Here is an 18,274-nt window from a genome sequence, read left to right as displayed (position 1 = left end):
GGGGGTCTGTTGAAGGTTGGTTGGTTTCATAGTTTAGCTATTGTGAGTTCAGCTGCTATAAACACTGATGTGGCTGTGTCAATATAGTATGCTTCAGTTTAGGTATAAACTGAGGAGTGGGATAGCTGGATCAAATAGTGGTTCCTTTCCAAGTTTTCTGAGGAATCTCCATATCACATAATGGTTGCTCCCAATTTGCAGTCACACCAGCACTGTATGAGTGTTCCTTTTTCCCCATATCCTCATCAGGATTTATTGTTGCTTGTATCCTTGATAATTGCCATCTGAATGGAGTGGGATAAAATCTTAAAGTAGTTTTGATACGCATTTCTCTAATTGCTAGAGATGTTGAAAATTTTTTCATATATTTTTGATTGATTGTATTCCTTCTTCTGTGAAGTGTCTGTTCTGTCCTTAGCCCATTTATTGATTGAATTATTTGTTCTTTTGGTGTTGAGTTTTTGAGTTCTTTATAGATCCTGGATATTAGCACTCTATCTGAGGTGTGTGTGGTAAAGATTTTCCCCATTCTGTAGTCTCTCTCTTCACATTATTGTGTCCTTTGCTGAGAAGAGTAAGAATGTTTTTGTGGATGATTTTTGTGAGGTCTCAGAAGCCCCCTTTTGTTCTTAATTTACTAAAGGTCTTACTGTGTCTTTGTTGAATTTTTTCAGGCACTTATCAAATTTATATAGGTATTTTAAGCTGAACACTTCATTTAAAACACTGATTTCTGCTGCATTCCACTAGTTTTGATATGTAGTATTTGTCATTATTCTTATTCTAATATCTAAAAATGTTCAATATTGTTTTTGAACCTGTGAGTATTTAACAGTGTTTTAAAATGTCCAAATATGTAGGAATTTAAACTCATTTTTTTTCAATTAACTTACTCAATTGCACTGTGATTAGAGCTAATAGTCTATGTGATACCTTTTCTTTGAAATTTAGTGAGGGTTGCTTTGTGGACTAGTATATGATTATACATATAACATAATCAAAGTCCACCTTTAGATCCTACTATACCCCTCATGTGTGGGGCAGGTACCTTATAGCAGATAATCCCATTTCCTGTCTCCCATCCCTGTGGCATTGCTTTGATTCAAAAGCTGTAATCACCCAATACATTTTTACTCTTATTGCTTTAACAGATTGTTATCTTTTCAATTAAAAATTAGAAAAATAAGATAAGATTTTGTTCTACCTCATTTGTTCTTTCGTTGCCATTCTTCGGTTGTTCATGTATCTACACAGACTTCTAAGTCTGGGACCTAAACAACTGGTTTCATTGTCTCACATGGTGCTCTGGCAAGCAGCTTCAGTGTTTGTCTCAAGAGTCTTCCTCCTTTACTGTTGTAGAGGGAGGGAGGTGTAATTCACACACAACAGAAATCTGCCCATTTAAAATGTCCAACTCAGTGATTTTAGCATGTTCACAAAGTTGTGCCACCATCAACACATTTAATTCCGGAATATTTTCATCGTCCCCTAAACAAATGCCAGGCCTGCTAGCAGTCACTTCCAATTCCCTTTTTCCTCATTCCCTCACAACCACTGTTCTGCTTTTTCATTATGAATTTGCTTATGCTGAGCATATTGTGTAAACTGAGTTGTGCATTAAATGGCATTTTTAAATTTGGCTTCTTTCACTTAGCATAGCATTTTAAGGTCAGTCCACATTCCCATACATCTCATTACTCCATTCTTTTTATGACTGCATAATATTCCATTGCATAGATATACCACATTTATTTATCCACTCATCAGCTGATGAATATTTGAATCATTTCTAGTATTGGCTATTACAAGTAGTGTTACTGTGCACTTTTATGTTCAAGTTTCTGTGTGGACATGTTTTTAGTTCTCTTGGGCATATCTCTAGGAGTGGGATTGTTGGGTCCTACAGTAACTTATGTTTTACTTTTGAGAAACTGCTAGATTGTTTCCAAAGTGACTGGACTGTCTTATATTCACATCAACAATGTATGAGGGTTCCAGTTTCTCCATCATTTATTATTGTCTATCTTTTTATCATAGCTATTCCAATATGTGTGATGTGATATCTCATTGTGGTTTTGATTCACATTTCTCTAATAATTAATAATATCAAGCATCTTTTTAAGTACCTGTTACTCATTTAGATCTCTTTTTTGAAGATATGTCTATTTAGATCCTTCACCCATTTAAGAATTTTTTTTTAAATTGTTGAGTTATAAGAGTTCATTGTATATTCTGGAGACTAGACCTTTATTAGATATGTGATTTACAAAGTTTTCTCCCATTCTGTGGGTTGTCTTTTTCATCTTCTTAATAATATCCTTTGAAATCCAGAGTTTTGAGATATATATATATATATATTTCAAAGAGTGATTTTGCTGAGAATAGAATTCTAATTTGTTTTCTTTCCTCTTCCAACTCTTCAAAGATTTTACTCCACTTTCCTCTTGCTTGAGTTGTTTCTTACTAGAAATCTGCTATAATTCTTATCTTTGTTTCTCCATGGATAAGAGGTTTTTTTAAAATTTACTTTATGAGCTAAGTCATGAAATCATGGAAGAGAAATATTCAGAAGAGCGTAAAAGCATTGCCAAGTGCAGTATTTTCAGGCCATTTTGGTAGAAATTTAAGCTGGAATATATTTCTGATGCTTTGTGAAAATAAGTTCTTTAAATTTGCCTTTTGAGCATATTAAAATGTATTGTTTGGTAAGAAGATTTCTTTAATATTCACATGTTCATTCATACTCATTCCCTCAGCTCCACTTTTGTAGGCAATTATGAGTCTGAGATTAAAGAAAATTGCATTTTTGTTTGATTATTATTTTAATTGGATTTCCTGACCAAATTATTTTCTTTTAATTGTAACAGTTTTGATAATTTTTTCTTTTAAAAAAATTTGGATATTTTTCATTTTTTCTTGTATTTAAAATTAATTTGTTGACTAAGCAACATATTACATAGTTCAAAATTCATGAGTTATTTAAGAATATTAACCTAAATGTTTTTCTTACGTACTTGTGTCTCAGTCATGTAGTTCTGTCTCTGGATGAAACTCATGTTATTAGATTCATGCAAGTCCTTTCAGAGAGATTTGATACAAGCAAATATCTGTATATGTGTACATATATGTGAGTGTATTTAAATATATACCTGCACAGAAGCATACATGTTCATGTACATTAGTACATTTTAAAATATGTTCTAGCAAATATGTCTAAACACATATAAGTCTCTTTTAGAATTCTTTATAATTCACATGTAAATAGATAAAGTGTGCTGTTCTACCCTTGCATTTTTTACTTAATATATCTCAGAAATCGATTTATGTCATTATTACCAGAAAAACTTTCTTATCATTTTTCACACTTTCATGATATGTCATGGTATAAATGTACAAAAATTCACTTTTGATAGATATTTAGATTGTAACTAATGCTGCAAACCAGGTATGGTGCCTCACACCTGTAATCCCAACTACCTGGGAGGCTGAGGCAGGAGGTTCAAGGTCTATCTGGGTAACTTAGCCAGACCTTGTCTTAAGATAAAAAGTAAAAAGAGGGGGTTCCCTCAGTGGTAGAGTGCACCTGGGTTCAACCCCAAGTACTGAAAACAAAAACCCAGACAACAACACTACACTGCAGTGAGTGACATTTTTTGCATATAATTTGGCACATGTGTGAACATATCTAGAAGATAAATTCCTTGACTTGGAATTTCTGGACCACAAATGTACGTGTACTTATAATTTTGTGGTTATTGCCAAATGCTCTTATTTAAATGATTTATCAATGTTAGCAATATTCAAAAGCGCCATTTTCTCACATCCTTATCTACATAATTCGTTATGGATGATTGGTTTTGAAATAGTTTCATGTGGTATTGTTCAGGACTCTTCCCTCAAGACTTCATAAATTATTAATTGCTTTTAGACTGCTGCTGATTTCTGTGGAGTCACCAGTTGTGGTTATTGTAGGGCTGATATATATTTGCTGTCAGTTTTATTTTGGGCAAACTCAGAGGCTCCATTACAACCAAAGTTAGATGGTTTTAAATTTTATCCATGATTTGCATATTTTAAGCACTTTTAGGTGTGTGTGTGTGTGTGTGTGTGTGTGTGTGTGTGTGTGTGTTTTAAAACAGTGTTTATCTATGTTTTTAAGAAAAATATAATTTAAAGTATATTATATGATGAAAAATTAACTGAAGTATGATTTTAAAATAACAAGCAGAATTTTTCCTTCTTTTAACTTAAAAATATTCCCCTCTGGTCAAAATAGAACCAATGAGCAAAATCTTACATTATGTGTTATTTGAGGACTTTTAGTGATCAAAAATTCTAAAAAGATATGTCAAAATACAAACACACATATAACTCTCTCACTAGGAAACAAGCTAATTTTTTAAGAATCTGAATGTTCAGGTTTCAAGGCCAAAGAAAAGGTCTCTTCTCCACTTTGAGATAATTGCCATCAAATGTGCTTCAGTTTCCCTAGTAACAATAAGATATACCAAATATTTCAATCATTTGCTGCATAGCAAAATTTCCTATGCTCAGACATTCATGTGATACAGCAAATTAGCTCATGTGGAAAAACAGGAGTTGGATTTTTGCTTGTGTGCACATAAGACAGAACCTTTTTAAAACTCATAATAGATTGGGATTGTAGCTCAGTGGTAGAGCACTTGTCTAGCATGTGCACGGCCCTGGGTTTGATACCCAGTACCACACACACACCCCAAAAAAATCCTTTAAACCTCCCAAATCTTTTATTAAAATAGATACACTAAGAATATGTGCCATATTTATTGAGTGGTTACCCATTCCTTAGGAGTATCACAGCACCCCGTGGGAAATGCATACACCCCATTTGTACTTTCTCAAGCTGACCCAGCATAGCCATAGAAATATTGTTTTTGATTGATATTCAGATCTGCAGCCTCGATCTGTTAGTGGAGGAAAATACAAAGAAAAGGGATGACATTAGTTGGCATTATTTCAGGCACTGTTGGAAAAGAAGAGTAAAGGTCTGGAACCAAAGAAACCTCTGCGCCTCCTTCAAAGAAACCCCATACCTGAGCCTCGGCTTCCAACTCCAACCTTGGAAATGAGTTCCAATGTAAGTTTGAAACTTTTATTTGAAATGCAGAATTCAGTATTGTAATCAGTTCATTTTAGGACAGTTTGGATTGAAACAAATCTAATTTAACCGTGTTAGTTTTTCAAGCTCTGATTTTTTAAATTGATATTACATATTTATTAAGGCAAGGAACTATACAGAAAAAAACACATTTGTTCTGTCAGGCTCTGATTTAAAGTTGATTTTATTTCTTAAAATTTATTTTATTTATCTTTATTTATTGTATTCTTATATACTAAGCATCAGCTACACATAAAACTAAGCATAGTGAATGAAGTGAAATATAAACCCAGGCTTTTTCAAGAAGAAAATCAGAAAGAATGAAAGCTCTTCTGATGAAAATAGGAATCAGAAGGTAATCTTTCACATGCCAAGTTGAAAAAGAAGATTGAGAGATGATCAACTACCCTACTGTCTCTCTTCCCATGTGAGTGGCCGAGGACTGTGGGAGTCAAGGAGGAAGGAAATGCTACAGATATCCTAAGGACAGACTGGCTTCTGGGCGAGTCTCCCTAACCAGGGCTACTTCTAATTAAACTCAACTTGGGCAAGATACCAGAGTTGGTTAAAAAAAAAAAAAAACTGCTAGAGATGCCACAGTGCAAAGTTATTTATTGAGAGAAACAGAACTGCCAGGTAGATTGGGCTCCCTCTTTGCCTGGCCAGCACAGAATCTCTGTGTGGAGGGCAAGTCCCCACAAAATGTCCACCTGTGTTCAGAAGGTGTGCTACATCAGGGTAGGGTTGACAAGAGATCTCATGAATGCCTGTCACCACCTGTGATGACCTGTGTGGCCTCCGTGGAGGGACTGAAACACTCCCACTGACTGGCCACACTGCCCCTTTCTGGACGTCATGCAGGCCTTTGGTTGCACATCTTTGGGCTCTAGGTGTTTGTGCTCCCATCAGGCTGTTACTTTCTTTGGCACTGAAAGGCACCTTGGTTAGATTTCCAGATCCTGATCTTTCTGCTTTTTGCACAGAATTATTTAAGGTGATTTTTGTAGATTAACTTATGCAGTATATTCTGAAATTTACCAGTTTAGCTAAATTCCTGTGAGAAGTACCTCCCTGCAACATGGACAACAGAGTTGTATTCTTTACTAGCTCATGATCAAACACAAAAATACTATGCTAAAAGGATAATTCAAGCAATACTTGTTGTTTCAAGAAAGTTTTTTTTTTTCTTTTGGAAATGGCATCATTTGAAGGGACAGCATGGTAGTCTTATCATTTTGGTGCTTTAATATGATCTGGTAATGATGTTTATGATGAAAAGAGAATAATGTTAATGATACATTAAGTAACATTGTTTGAAGTACTACATATTCAATGAGGGCAGAGACTGTGCTTTATTTCTTTTTAAATCCTTCTGGCATCTAGCGTCATTTCTTGCTTGAAATAAATCTTCAAAAAAATATCTGATGCTTGGACTGCTGCTCTTCTCAAGCTGCTTGGTTCTTCTCCCTTTGTTCTTTCAGGAAGAAGAAGACATAGAAATGGCTGTGATCTACCTTCAAAGCTTACTCCGGGGTAGAGTCGTTCAGAACATGGTGGGTAGGTCCAACTACAGGCCCTGTGTTTCTCCTTTGAGAATGAGACTTTTAGAATGCCTATGTGCTTGGTTTATTGGAATGAATTTCCTCTTGCGTCCTGCTACCCCGTTCAGCTGTCTTTTAATTCACCTATCCATCTCCTTCTAGTGCTGTTGTTTGTCCAGGTGGGTGACACAGTGTTAAGGAGTGGAAGGACGTGACAACTTCTTGCCACAGTTGTAAATAAGGCAGTGTGAAACTTATTTCATCCCTCGAATTACTTATTCAATGAAATTTCTCACCTGAATTTTGACTGTTAAAGAATTACAAATTAAATGGCTTCCCTAATTTTCCACTGACTCATAACAGTTATTTGAATTTGCGTAGTTAACAATACCTGCATTATAAATGACATAGCTCATAGTGATAACTCCCCTTTTAAACTTGTTTTAGTCATTTTTTTTATTGCTCTGACCAAAAGACCAATCAAGAATACTACATAGAGGAGGAAAGGTTTATTTGGGCCTCCTGGTTTTATAGGTCTCAGTCCATAGACAGCCGACTCTGTTGCTTTGGGCCCCAGGTAAGGCAGACCATCATGGCAGAAAACCGTGGAGGAAGAAAGCAGCTCAGGACATGGAACCAGGCAGCAGAGAGAGACAGAGAGAGACAGAGACAGAGAGACGGGGAGGAACAGAGACAGAGATGAGACAGAAAGAAAGAGAGAAAGAGAGCGAGCTCCCCTCATCATGGACAAAATATAAACCCCAAAGGCCCGCCCTCAGTGACCCACCTCCTCCAGCCACAGCCTACCTGCCTACAGTTACCACCCAGTTAATCCCCATCAGGGCATTGATGCACTGATTAGGTTAAGGCTGTCATAACTCAATCATTTCATTCTGAACTTTCTTGCATTGTCTCACACATGGGCATTTGGGGGACACCTAGTATCTAAACCATAAAAGAACCCCTATTATATTCTGACATTGTTGTATGTTTTGCTCTGTTTTTGTTTGTTTTTCTATCAGGAATCTCATTTTATAGGCAAGTAATCTGAGTTTGAGATCGGGTTAGTTCACTATCTGGTCTTCCTGACTGTAAAGGCTCAGCCAGATTATTGTGCAGCTGGAGCAGGCACACTTTACCTTAAAAAAAAAAAAAAAGGCTGATTTAAATCTCCAGATAGTTTTACCCCTAAAGAACTTTGATCCATGGAGTAACTTCAGGGAAGCTGGATGAGGGAATGCCCTTGCATTTCATCGGTATTCTTTACTCTCCCTTCAGTACTTCCCAGGAGGAGTGCTGCAGGTAAATTCAAACTGCAGCCTGTGTCTTGCAAACCAGGGGCACATTTTTGGGAATGAAAACATGACCATGAAAAATGCTGCCCCCAGGTTTCTTAGGGAAGGAGCACCTGAAGGGGAAGGCTCTAGTTTCTTACTGTGACCCTATATTTGTCACCTTGTCTTGCCTTTCTCTGTTTGAGCCCCTGAAGCATTGAAAAGGGAACCAAATTCTAGCTCTGTGGGTCCCACCTGCCCAAAAGCCAGGAAAGAACTCTCTTCTCACAAGTGCCTCACATTTGTGAAGCTCCTAGTGCTGGGAAAAAAGGGATGGTAACCTGCCAGCCTGTCTTTGATTTGATTTGCCACAGATGTTTGAAGGGAAAGAAAAGCGACTGGAGTTGATCCAGGAGCTGCGCACCAGCCACGCACTCCAAGAGGATGAGAAACTGGTAAAGAAAGCCGAGAAGCAAGTGACCCTGGCCTTACAACGGCAGAGAAACTTGCACGAGCACAAGGTTCTTCCTTTTCTTTCCTGTTTTCATTATTGCACAAGTGATATTTTAATAACAAGAAATGAAATGTTACAGAATATCCCCCAGCACTCTCTCAGCATTTTAAACAATGTTGTTGTAGTTCATAATTTGGGATTCTACTCTCACTGAATTGAATATGGTATTTTTATCTTTATTTGCAAAAAAAAAGAAAGAAAGAAAGAAAGGGAGAAAGGGGGAATGGGGATAAGGAGAGAGAAGATAAATTCCTAAAACAAAGACAAATGCACTTTTTCAACTTAAAGATTTTTTTCTTTCCTAAATATTGGTAACTACTGTATTTCAGTTGGTGAGGACCAAGCAGAATAAATAATAAAAACAACATGAAAAAAGTGAGAAATGGGATTTTAAAATATCAGCACTTATTTTTGCATTCTGTAGCCATATACAGCACATGCTGGTTAAATATGTTACTACCTATTATGGTATTTGGTGACTTTCATCTGACCTGTCTCTCTGACACCTGACACAGCTAAGAACTACAGCTCTAAACCAACAACTGTCAATGTTTTCTGTACTCTTCAGTGTTTGTCTATATACATATTTTTAAATGTCATTGACTTTAATATAGATGCACTTTAATTCCCTTTCCCACTTACCTCTGAATCAATCTGAGAATCAATTTGCAAAGTTTAGTGTCTAAAGTTTAGACTAAAGTTTGTTGTAAGCCAAGTTAACTTGACCCACCTTAGTAATGTACATAACTCTTGTGCCATGTGGGAATTGAGCACAAATGGCAAACAATTTGGAAATGACCACAACTCTACTTCTTTTACATGACATTGGTGCCATAAATGGTTACTGAGCTTGGGAGAGCAGGTGAGGGGATTGGGAGGGAGGAAGTAAGAAAGTCACAAGCAGTGAGACCTCACAAAGGGATCAGAGAAAGACAAGGAGAATGTGGACACTGGAGCATCTGAATTGGGAGCTCCTTGGATCTAGAAATATCCAGACATGAGTACACCAAATCCTGAGACTCTGGGTGGGGAAATGGCCTCTTGGCCCTTCATGGTTTTTGATAATGATGGACTTCAGCAGAGCAGCTAAGCCAATGGGCTTGTCAATTAATTTTCCCCACTTGGTAGATATATACATGGCTGATGAAGTCAGCTGAGAGTGAAGGGAGGCATTCATGGGGAAAGCTGTCACTTAGCCAAGGGCCACTTACAGTCAACTATACTAGGGAGATATAGACCACTGATCTGCAGGGGCCCAGGGGAAGAGCACCTCACCTTTCCTCCTTCTCTTTCTGGAAAGCTGTCCAGAAAATACCCAATTCCCAGTTATGTGATACATTACATGCTATAACCACAGCAGAATCACCTTCTTAAATATTTTTACTTAATTTCATATTAGATTGTCCTACCTGAGCATACTCAAATTTCTTGCTGAAGAAGGAAGCAATCATGAACAGATGGCCATCTTAGGACCTTAATGGTTGCATCTGCCTCCAGATGAGGGAGCTTATGTTTCTTGGAGACACAGAATTTATTTGTGACCTCTGGGCTGAATGTTCAGTGGTTATGAATGAAGTAATGAAATGTTCTAGTTGTGCCTTTCCTCCACTCCCTCATACAGCTCAAATTTTAACTAAGTGAAGTTGAACTTTGAGGTTACAAGGTACATGTAGGCTAGGAGATGGGTGAGGATGGGGATGTTAGGGCCAACAGCTACATTTGACTGACAGTCTCACCCATAGCCACATTGCCTTTGAGACCTGTGAGTATCCTTTCTCTCAAATACAAACCAGGAGGGGAGCTGAGCAGAGGGAAAACTGTAAACATGAAGGCAGCATATGGCTGGAAGAGGAGCACTTTCCCCTTCTACCTGAGGACCAAGGAGGGAGCAGGATGAAGTTACACAGGATAACTCATCTTAAACACTGTCTTCTCCGTGTGTCAAAATCAGGACCTGGTAAATAGGTAGTGTGGGCGCTCTGGCTTCCTCCTGGCCAGGAGCTCCATGATCCCTTGTTCTACCTCAGTGATCACATAGACATTCAGGCTTTTTCCTGGGCTGTTTCAAAGATAGTTGTTAATGGCTTTGAAATTATTAAAAAGACTAAAAAGTACCAAAGTTTTCTACTTTCATCTTATCTGAGATCTTAAAACTCCTCAAACTTGTGTGAAAGGATCAGACATTTGAAAATTAAAAGGTATCAGGAGTGAATTTCTAGGAGATTCTATTTTGTTAAACTCCAGTTTTAATAAGAACTTTGACACTTCCCTTCATGTCTGGGAAGATATACTTGCCCTTCTGAATCAAATTGAAAGGAAAAATACATTTTGTGTGGTTGCTAACAGAAATGTTTCCTAAATCCTCTTCATAATCCAAGGACTGTGATCCATCAGTGACTGACAGAACAATCTACTTTCTCTGTCTGAGTCTATAATAAGTTTTCATAATAAGGACACTTGGGATGGGGTCAATTGAGAGATAACATTCCTAATAGAAACCAACTGCCTTTGAACAGTGAATTGACTGTCAGAGTTCCGAGTAAACCAGCACTTCTGATAACCACATTCATAGTGAAATTTGTTGTATTATTATTTTTAAATAATAAAATTGTCCCTTCTCGGTCTATTCCCTAAAGACCTAAAAAGAGCATGCTACAAGGACACTGCTACATCGATGTTCATAGCAGCACAATTCACAATAGCAAGACTGTGGAACCAACCTAGATGCCCTTCAAAAGACGAATGGATAAAAAAAATGTGGCATTTATACACAATGGAGTATTACTCTGCATTAAAAAATGACAAAATCATAGAATTTGGAGGGAAATGGATGGCATTAGAGCAGATTATGCTAAGTGAAGCTAGCCAAGCCCTAAAAAATAAATGCCAAATGTCTTCTTTGATATAAAGAGAGTAACTAAGAACAGACTAGGGAAGAAGAGCACGAGAAGAAGACCAACATTAAACAAGGATGAGAGGTGGGAGGGAAAGGGAGAGAAAAGGGAAATTGCGTGGAAATGGAGACCCTCAGGGTTATACAAAATTACATACAAGAGGAAGTGAGGGTAAAGGGAAAAAATAACACAAGAGGGAGGAATGAATTACAGTAGAGGGGGTAGAGAGAGAAGAGGGAAGGGGAGGGGAGGGGAGGGGGGATAGTAGAGGATAGGAAAGGCAGCAGAATACAACAGACATGAGTATGTCGATATGTAAATCAATGGAAGTGTAACCGATGTGATTCTGCAAGCTGTATACGGGGTAAAAATGGGAGTTCATAACCCACTTGAATCAAAATGTGAAATATGATATATCAAGAACTATGTAATGTTTTGAACAACCAACAATAAAAAAAATTATAAATAAATAAATAAATAATAAAGTTGTATTATTACTTTTAAGGTGTCACTGGTTGAAAATCATTTGGCCGGGCTTGAAGGAAGGGCTCTAGCTGACATGCTAGACTTCCTGTCCAAAGAGCTGGTGAGACTACAGGAAGAGAGGAGGATCCATGCCTTTGCCATGTTGGCAGAGCGTCAGCGGCGGATGCGAGAAGCTGAAGAGAGTGGTCGTCGCCAGGTGGAACAAAGGCGCCTGCGTGAGGAGGACCAGATATTTAAGGAGGCAAGTAGGGGAAGCCCAGGGCATGGAAATCCCCTGGAAACAGCAAAGTTACACCAAAGCACTCCCATGACAAGAAATGGCATTGGGTTTTTGTTTTTCATTTTATTTAGCAAATATATACTGGGTTCCTGCTATATGCCAGGAACTGTGCAAAGACACTGTGGGGGTATTTTGGAGGACAAAAGGCAGACGGACTCCCTTTTCCCTGGAAGTTGAGAAACGTAAAACATGCATATAAGTGTAGAATTAGAAAAATTCCACGAAGCAGTTCCACGAAGGAAGCAAATGGAGCCCAGTGACACATTTTAAAGAGGTTACTCTGCTTGTTGAATGGAGAAGAGGTGGGAGGAAGGACAGAGTGGGAATAGAGAGACTGGGAAGGAAGCTGTTGAAGTAGTGAAGCCTGAGGAAATCAAGTATGGTGCCCAGTTTAGGGCTTAAGCAACTGAAAGGTGATGGTCCTCTTTTCTGAGGTAGGTGAGTTGAGAGAATAAGTTTAGGGGTAGAATCAGGATTTCAATTTAAATTTGCTCAGGACAGCTGAATGGAGTTATTTTAATAGCTGCATATATAAGATATAAAGAATCTTTAAATATAATCACACTTTTGCAGGTACATACACCAAAAAATTCACAAAAAATAACCCAGTGTGCACAATTAGCAAATACAAGGAGGAGCACACATGGACACATACATAGCCATCTGTGTTTCTTTATTTACTCATACACTTACAAGCACAAATGTGCCCAGAAACGTACCTATTTATAAAGACCCACAAGAACACTCAGGAACATATATCACTGTGAGAAGAGCACACACCTCTCTACTTTTTTACCATATAGGTGTGACTTGCTTCCTCTATGAGAGCAAGCTATTGTATATTTGCTCTGGGCCTTCTCTGACAATAGCATAGATTCCCATACCTACTAGACATTGAGCAAGTATATTTTGGTTACTTGGTCATTTGGTTGATACTATACTGAACTGTCACTGAGATACTCCCATAGGGAAGGCCTAAGGGTTCAAAATTGGTGTCATATAGGTACATGTTCAGTATCACATACTCAGACTTGTGCTGCAGTGCCTGTCAAGAAACAGGTCCTGGGTTGTTACTGAGTCCTAGGCATTATCTCAATTCCAAAGAAATATCCAGACATGAAATAGAAAACTGCCCTGTCTCCAAAAAACTCACAATCCATTGAGGAGGCAGAATATATAACAAAACTCAGTATGTAGCAGTTGATGCTTATGATACTTCCTGTGTAAATACCTGTCAAACAGGCCAAAAGGCATTGCTTATTGTATTAGTCAGTTTTTCATCACTGACAAAATTTATTTCAGTATTTCATCAAAATACCTGACAAGAGCAACTTAGAGGAGGAAAAGTTTGGCTTACAGGTTCAGAGACTCAGTTCTTGATTGGCTGACCTCATTGCTCTGGGCTTGAGATGAGGCAGAACATCATGGTGGAAGGGCACAGTGGAGGAAAGCTTCAGCTCATGGCAGCCAGGAAGCAAGAAGAGAGAGTAGGGAGTCAGGGACAAAATATAACCCCCAGCAGCACTCCCCCAGTTACCTGCTTCCTCCAGTCATGCCCCAAGAACTGACAATTGCCATCCAATAATACATTCAAATTATTAATCCACCATGTGGATTAATCCACTGATGAGGTTGCAGATCTTATAATCTAACTATTTCACTTCTGAACATTCCTGAATTAACACATAAGTTTTTTTGGGACTCCTCATAACCAAACCATACACTTATGGTTGCACGCTTAGGGAGTAAAATTACAAAGCATAGGAGGTGTTTACTAGGACAGTCATTGAAATGAAAAGGGTCTGCAGTCATGTCCTTCTGAGGTACTAGCTGTGACTACATTGACGCTGGCCTAACTCACCGTACTGTACCTATGTGTACTCTGCACATTTTAAAATCTGTATTCCATTTCAAGATTTCAAGAAAAATTTAAAAAGAAGGAGTCCGAGAATGTTGGGATAGTTCAGTAAGTTCTTCAGAGACACAAGATCCTCCCATCTTTCTGTTATTCGCCCTCTAAGTTATGGCCCATTTAAGGTGACTACCTATGTACCAGCATTATGTCCCCATGAAATAAGAAAGAAAAAAGAAGATAGAACTTTCCCTTTAAGAACTGTTTTTGGAAGTTACACACATAACTTCTGCATATATTGTCTTAGTTAGAATTTTATCATATGGCCGTGTCCAGTACCTATGGGTGTTAGGAAATGAAGTCTTTATTCTAGGTACCTGATTACCCAGCTGAAATCCAGAGGTTCTGTTATTTAAGAGGAAAAACAGAAAGGATAAAGGGAAATGTGCTAGCCTCTACTACAGTTAGATAGGTAGGTTGGCCATGTCACGCTGTTGATAAAGACAAAGGCAGAAACCAAACCAGGGTTATTGAGCTGAAGCCTTTGATCTTCCTGTGGTGCTATATTACCCACCCACAAGTAAGAGACATATTTCTTAATGGATAGGGGCTGCCCAGAATCAGTCGGTTGGTGAATGAGAAACAGAAGGAACTATTGACTTAATGAATGAAATACATATGCTAGAAAACCATCAACCAATGTTTGTCTATTTTTTTGGTCTTTTAAAAATAATAGCTATTATTAGTAAGTAGGTATACTTTTGCTCTTTGTAGGTGGTTAAAGTTCATCAAAGTACTGTATCCTCATATCTGGAAGACATAATACTGAGTACTGAAGAGAATACTGCAGAAGAACAGGCCAGAAAAGAAATTGAGAAGATGGCTGAGGAAATCAATGACATTGCTTATGAAATGGAAAACCGGTATGCACCAAGAGATTATAGAATGGACAGTCCATTTGCTGGTACTCATGTAATTTTTTGGGAGCTTAAGATTTTGCCACCACAGAGAAACAAATATATAATTTGTGCTTCGATGTCTACTGTTTTATCATCATGATTCTTTATAAGTCAACATGACTATACCACTATATGGTGGGAGCATTGGAATTGAATTCTCAGTTACCCTCTGTGATCTGGGTTATTTTCATACTACGTACTTTTAGAATACTCAGAAGCATGAAACAATGAGGACATGTGTTTGTGCAACATTATTTGGATTTGATCCCAAGGTTTTGGGCTTCTATGTGTAATCTGTAGTTCTAACATTCCCGTCCTACCAGGCCAATAAATGAAGGACAGGGTCAAATCCAGATTTTCCATGGAGTTAAGCTCATTAGGAATGTGGTATTTTAGATCATTCAGTCAAGGAAAAGGTCATGACAGAATTTAGGCAGTGGAGTTGTTCATACATGCAAGGAACATCTAAGTGCCATTAGCTCAAGTGAAAAACAAAGGAAACAGTTTAACTTCTTTTTTTTTCTTTTTCAGTCGAACATATCTTCAGTCAGAGGAGATTGTTGCCGAGTTGGTTTATAGTTTTTTGATTCCAGAGGTGCAAAAAGAGTTTGTCAAAGAAAAAGGTAAACTGATACAAATGCTTCACTTTAGGATTTTTTTAAATGATGTAAATTATTTTCAAAATCCTAGAGATTTAGAACTTAACAGAGATACAGGGAAATTCTGAAGATGCACTGTTTTCTTGTTTCAGAACTTGATAAATTCTTTTCCCATTGTCTGACTGCAGAGTTTAGTCACTTGTCGTAGAGATGGGATGCAGTTCTAACAAGCTTGACAGAGTGTCAAGATCCAGCTTTCTTTAAAAGGAGGTTCCTAGTTCCAAGAATTCTATGGCTCAAACTGTGACGGCCTTTTGTAGCAGGGAAATATAAACTATGGGTATTAAAAACTGGGGGTGCCCAAAAGGTCTGTATCTATTCTGCTACTCTGCCTGAGTCACAGATACTGTATTTCTTCTGGACCTGTACCTAAGTATAAAGGTCCCCAATTTATCATATTCAAAAGTGGCATATTTTGGGGCTGGGGTTGTGGCTCTGTGGAGAGTGCTTGCCTAGCATGTGTGAGGCACTGGGTTCGATTCTCAGCACCACATAAAAATAAATAAATAAAATAAAGGTACTGTGTCCAACTACAGCTAAAAAAAAAAAAAAAGAAAAGAAAAGTAAAAGATTCTTCCAGAACTATGAGACTATTGGTGAGACGCCTGATCCTAGAGGGAGGGCTGCAATCAGGACACGACCAATATTCAGGTGAAATAACAATGCAGAAGCTTTTGGGATTATGTAGGGAACTTCTGGACAGATTTAAAGCAGGAACTTATGGACAGATTTAAACTGTGCAATATTTGATTGCTTAATCAATGATAGAGAAAATGGTAGAGGTGTAACACATCAGGACAAAGAGTCACCATATTTTCATTCTTACAAGGTTGTTGTGTAATTTTAAAAGCAGTCCTTTCTAGTGATAAGCACTCAGTGTTTCCAGTGTGGCTTTATTACTAGCAGCACTGCAACCAGTATATGTTCTATGTTTCCTGGCCATGCTTCTGAGAGTCAATTCCTAGTGGTACAACTACTGGGAAATAGGGTATGTACATTTTACCTTTTGATAGATTCTACATACTGTCCCACAAAAGGAGTGTTCTAATTTCTACTCCCAGCAATAGTTATGATAGTGCCATATCTATCTTCATAGTGTATGAAGTTTAATTTTCAGACCAAGTAATGTGTTTTTCTGTATCATCTTACATTCATTATAAAAGGGACCTTATGTTTTCTAGATCCTTAAGAAAATATATAACTCCTTTCTACTTCACCCAGGTCCAAAGTGAGATCAGCCTGCTTCAGAGCCATTCTACTTGGAGGAATTCAAGGACACAGGGAAATAGTGGGTTTAATATTTACTAGTTTGAGATCCCCTCCTACACCTCCTCCTAGGGATGAGGGAAAGATCTGGAGGAGGAACTTGAATGGAGGAAATCCTGTGGGCAAGTTGCCCAAGTCCTTAGTCTCTTCCCTTTATGTTTATGTCAAAATGAAAAAAGCCATATGGACAGTGAGTGTACACTAGGAACCTGTTTCTTCTTTCAAATAAGAGAGTATATATGCTCCTTACCAAATGTGTTATTTATTATGTATACTCTTTATCAAAAGTCAAGGTGCTATTATATAAAGGCCATGTTGAGATATTTCACTTTTTAAAAAGCTGATAAAATTAGAAAGACCTTAAAGAGATACGTATATAGATGTAAAATAACAGTAACTGTGACATTTTAAATGCATGCTAAGTTGCAAAAAGCAGTGCATTAAGCATTTGAAAATGTTCATTATCTCAATTTCTTGCAACAGCTGTGAAGGTATTCTGATTTTTTCATGTGTTTGGAAACACATGACTTGCAGAGTTGAATCATGGTCTGTATGGCTCCAAAGCACCCACTTCTTTGGCCATACTACTGTGAATTGTAGTAAAAATGCTGAATGAATTACCCTGTATAAAGTAGCTGATACCTAAATAGCAAAAAATCCACAGTACTTCTTACTGTCCTGTGCTAGCAGTATGAGTTTGGATAAGTAACTAATCTGTCTGTGTCTATGTTTCTTCTGAAAAATGAGGATATTAATAATATTCTGTTTTACGGTTGTGGGAGAATTAAATGACTACTCATATGTCAATTGCTTAAAATAGTGCCTAGCAAAAAGCAAGGAAAGGGGCTGGGGATGTGGCTCAAGTGGTAGCGCACTCGTTTGGCATGCGTGCAGCCCGGGTTCGAACCTCAGCACCACATACCAACAAAGATGTTGTGTCTGCCGAGAACTAAAAAATAAATATTAAAAAAAAATTCTCTCTCTCTCTCTCTCTCTCTCTCTCTCTCTCTCTCTCTCTCTCTCTCTCTCTCTTTCCTCTCTCATTCTAAAAAAAAAAAAAAAGTAAGGAAAAAGGCTAACTGCTAACATCATTGTCATTATCATCAACACCTCTGACTTTTCCAAAGGCCTGGGTGCTTAGCATTATCTATACTAAGCCCTGATTACAAATATTCTTAGAATTTGGAGCTGGGACCACCTTCTATAGTCATGAGCCCAGATATTCATCATTAATAAGCAAAACTCCACATAGGAATTAAGGTTCAAAGAGAAGTGTGAGACAAGAGTCTCATTAAGACTGATCAATCATTTATAAGGTTTGAAGAAAAGAAAATGTAACTCAAATGAAGTGCTTCAATGTTTTTTTGTGGGAAATGACAAAAAAGGTCTTACCTAATCAAAGCAGACTTCCT

The 18,274-nt window shown here is 37.7% G+C and overlaps 1 protein-coding gene across 2 annotated transcripts in view; it reads left to right on the top strand.

The window, feature by feature from the left end:
- Positions 1 to 18,274, top strand: part of Cfap91 (cilia and flagella associated protein 91) — a 64,369-nt gene that overhangs the window by 26,583 nt on the left and 19,512 nt on the right. For both annotated transcript variants that reach the window (XM_021727961.3, XM_040270305.2), the window contains exons 11-16: positions 5,000 to 5,116; positions 6,619 to 6,690; positions 8,327 to 8,473; positions 11,866 to 12,087; positions 14,753 to 14,901; positions 15,469 to 15,560. In XM_021727961.3, the coding sequence (XP_021583636.2) occupies positions 5,000 to 5,116; positions 6,619 to 6,690; positions 8,327 to 8,473; positions 11,866 to 12,087; positions 14,753 to 14,901; positions 15,469 to 15,560 (799 nt within the window). The remainder of the gene's footprint in view (positions 1 to 4,999; positions 5,117 to 6,618; positions 6,691 to 8,326; positions 8,474 to 11,865; positions 12,088 to 14,752; positions 14,902 to 15,468; positions 15,561 to 18,274) is intronic.

The sequence above is a fragment of the Ictidomys tridecemlineatus genome, chromosome 3 (assembly GCF_052094955.1).
Source record: "Ictidomys tridecemlineatus isolate mIctTri1 chromosome 3, mIctTri1.hap1, whole genome shotgun sequence".
In the NCBI taxonomy this organism is placed as follows: domain Eukaryota; kingdom Metazoa; phylum Chordata; class Mammalia; order Rodentia; family Sciuridae; genus Ictidomys; species Ictidomys tridecemlineatus.
Note: the sequence above shows the minus strand (reverse complement) of the source record. Positions and strands in the feature narration are given on the sequence as shown.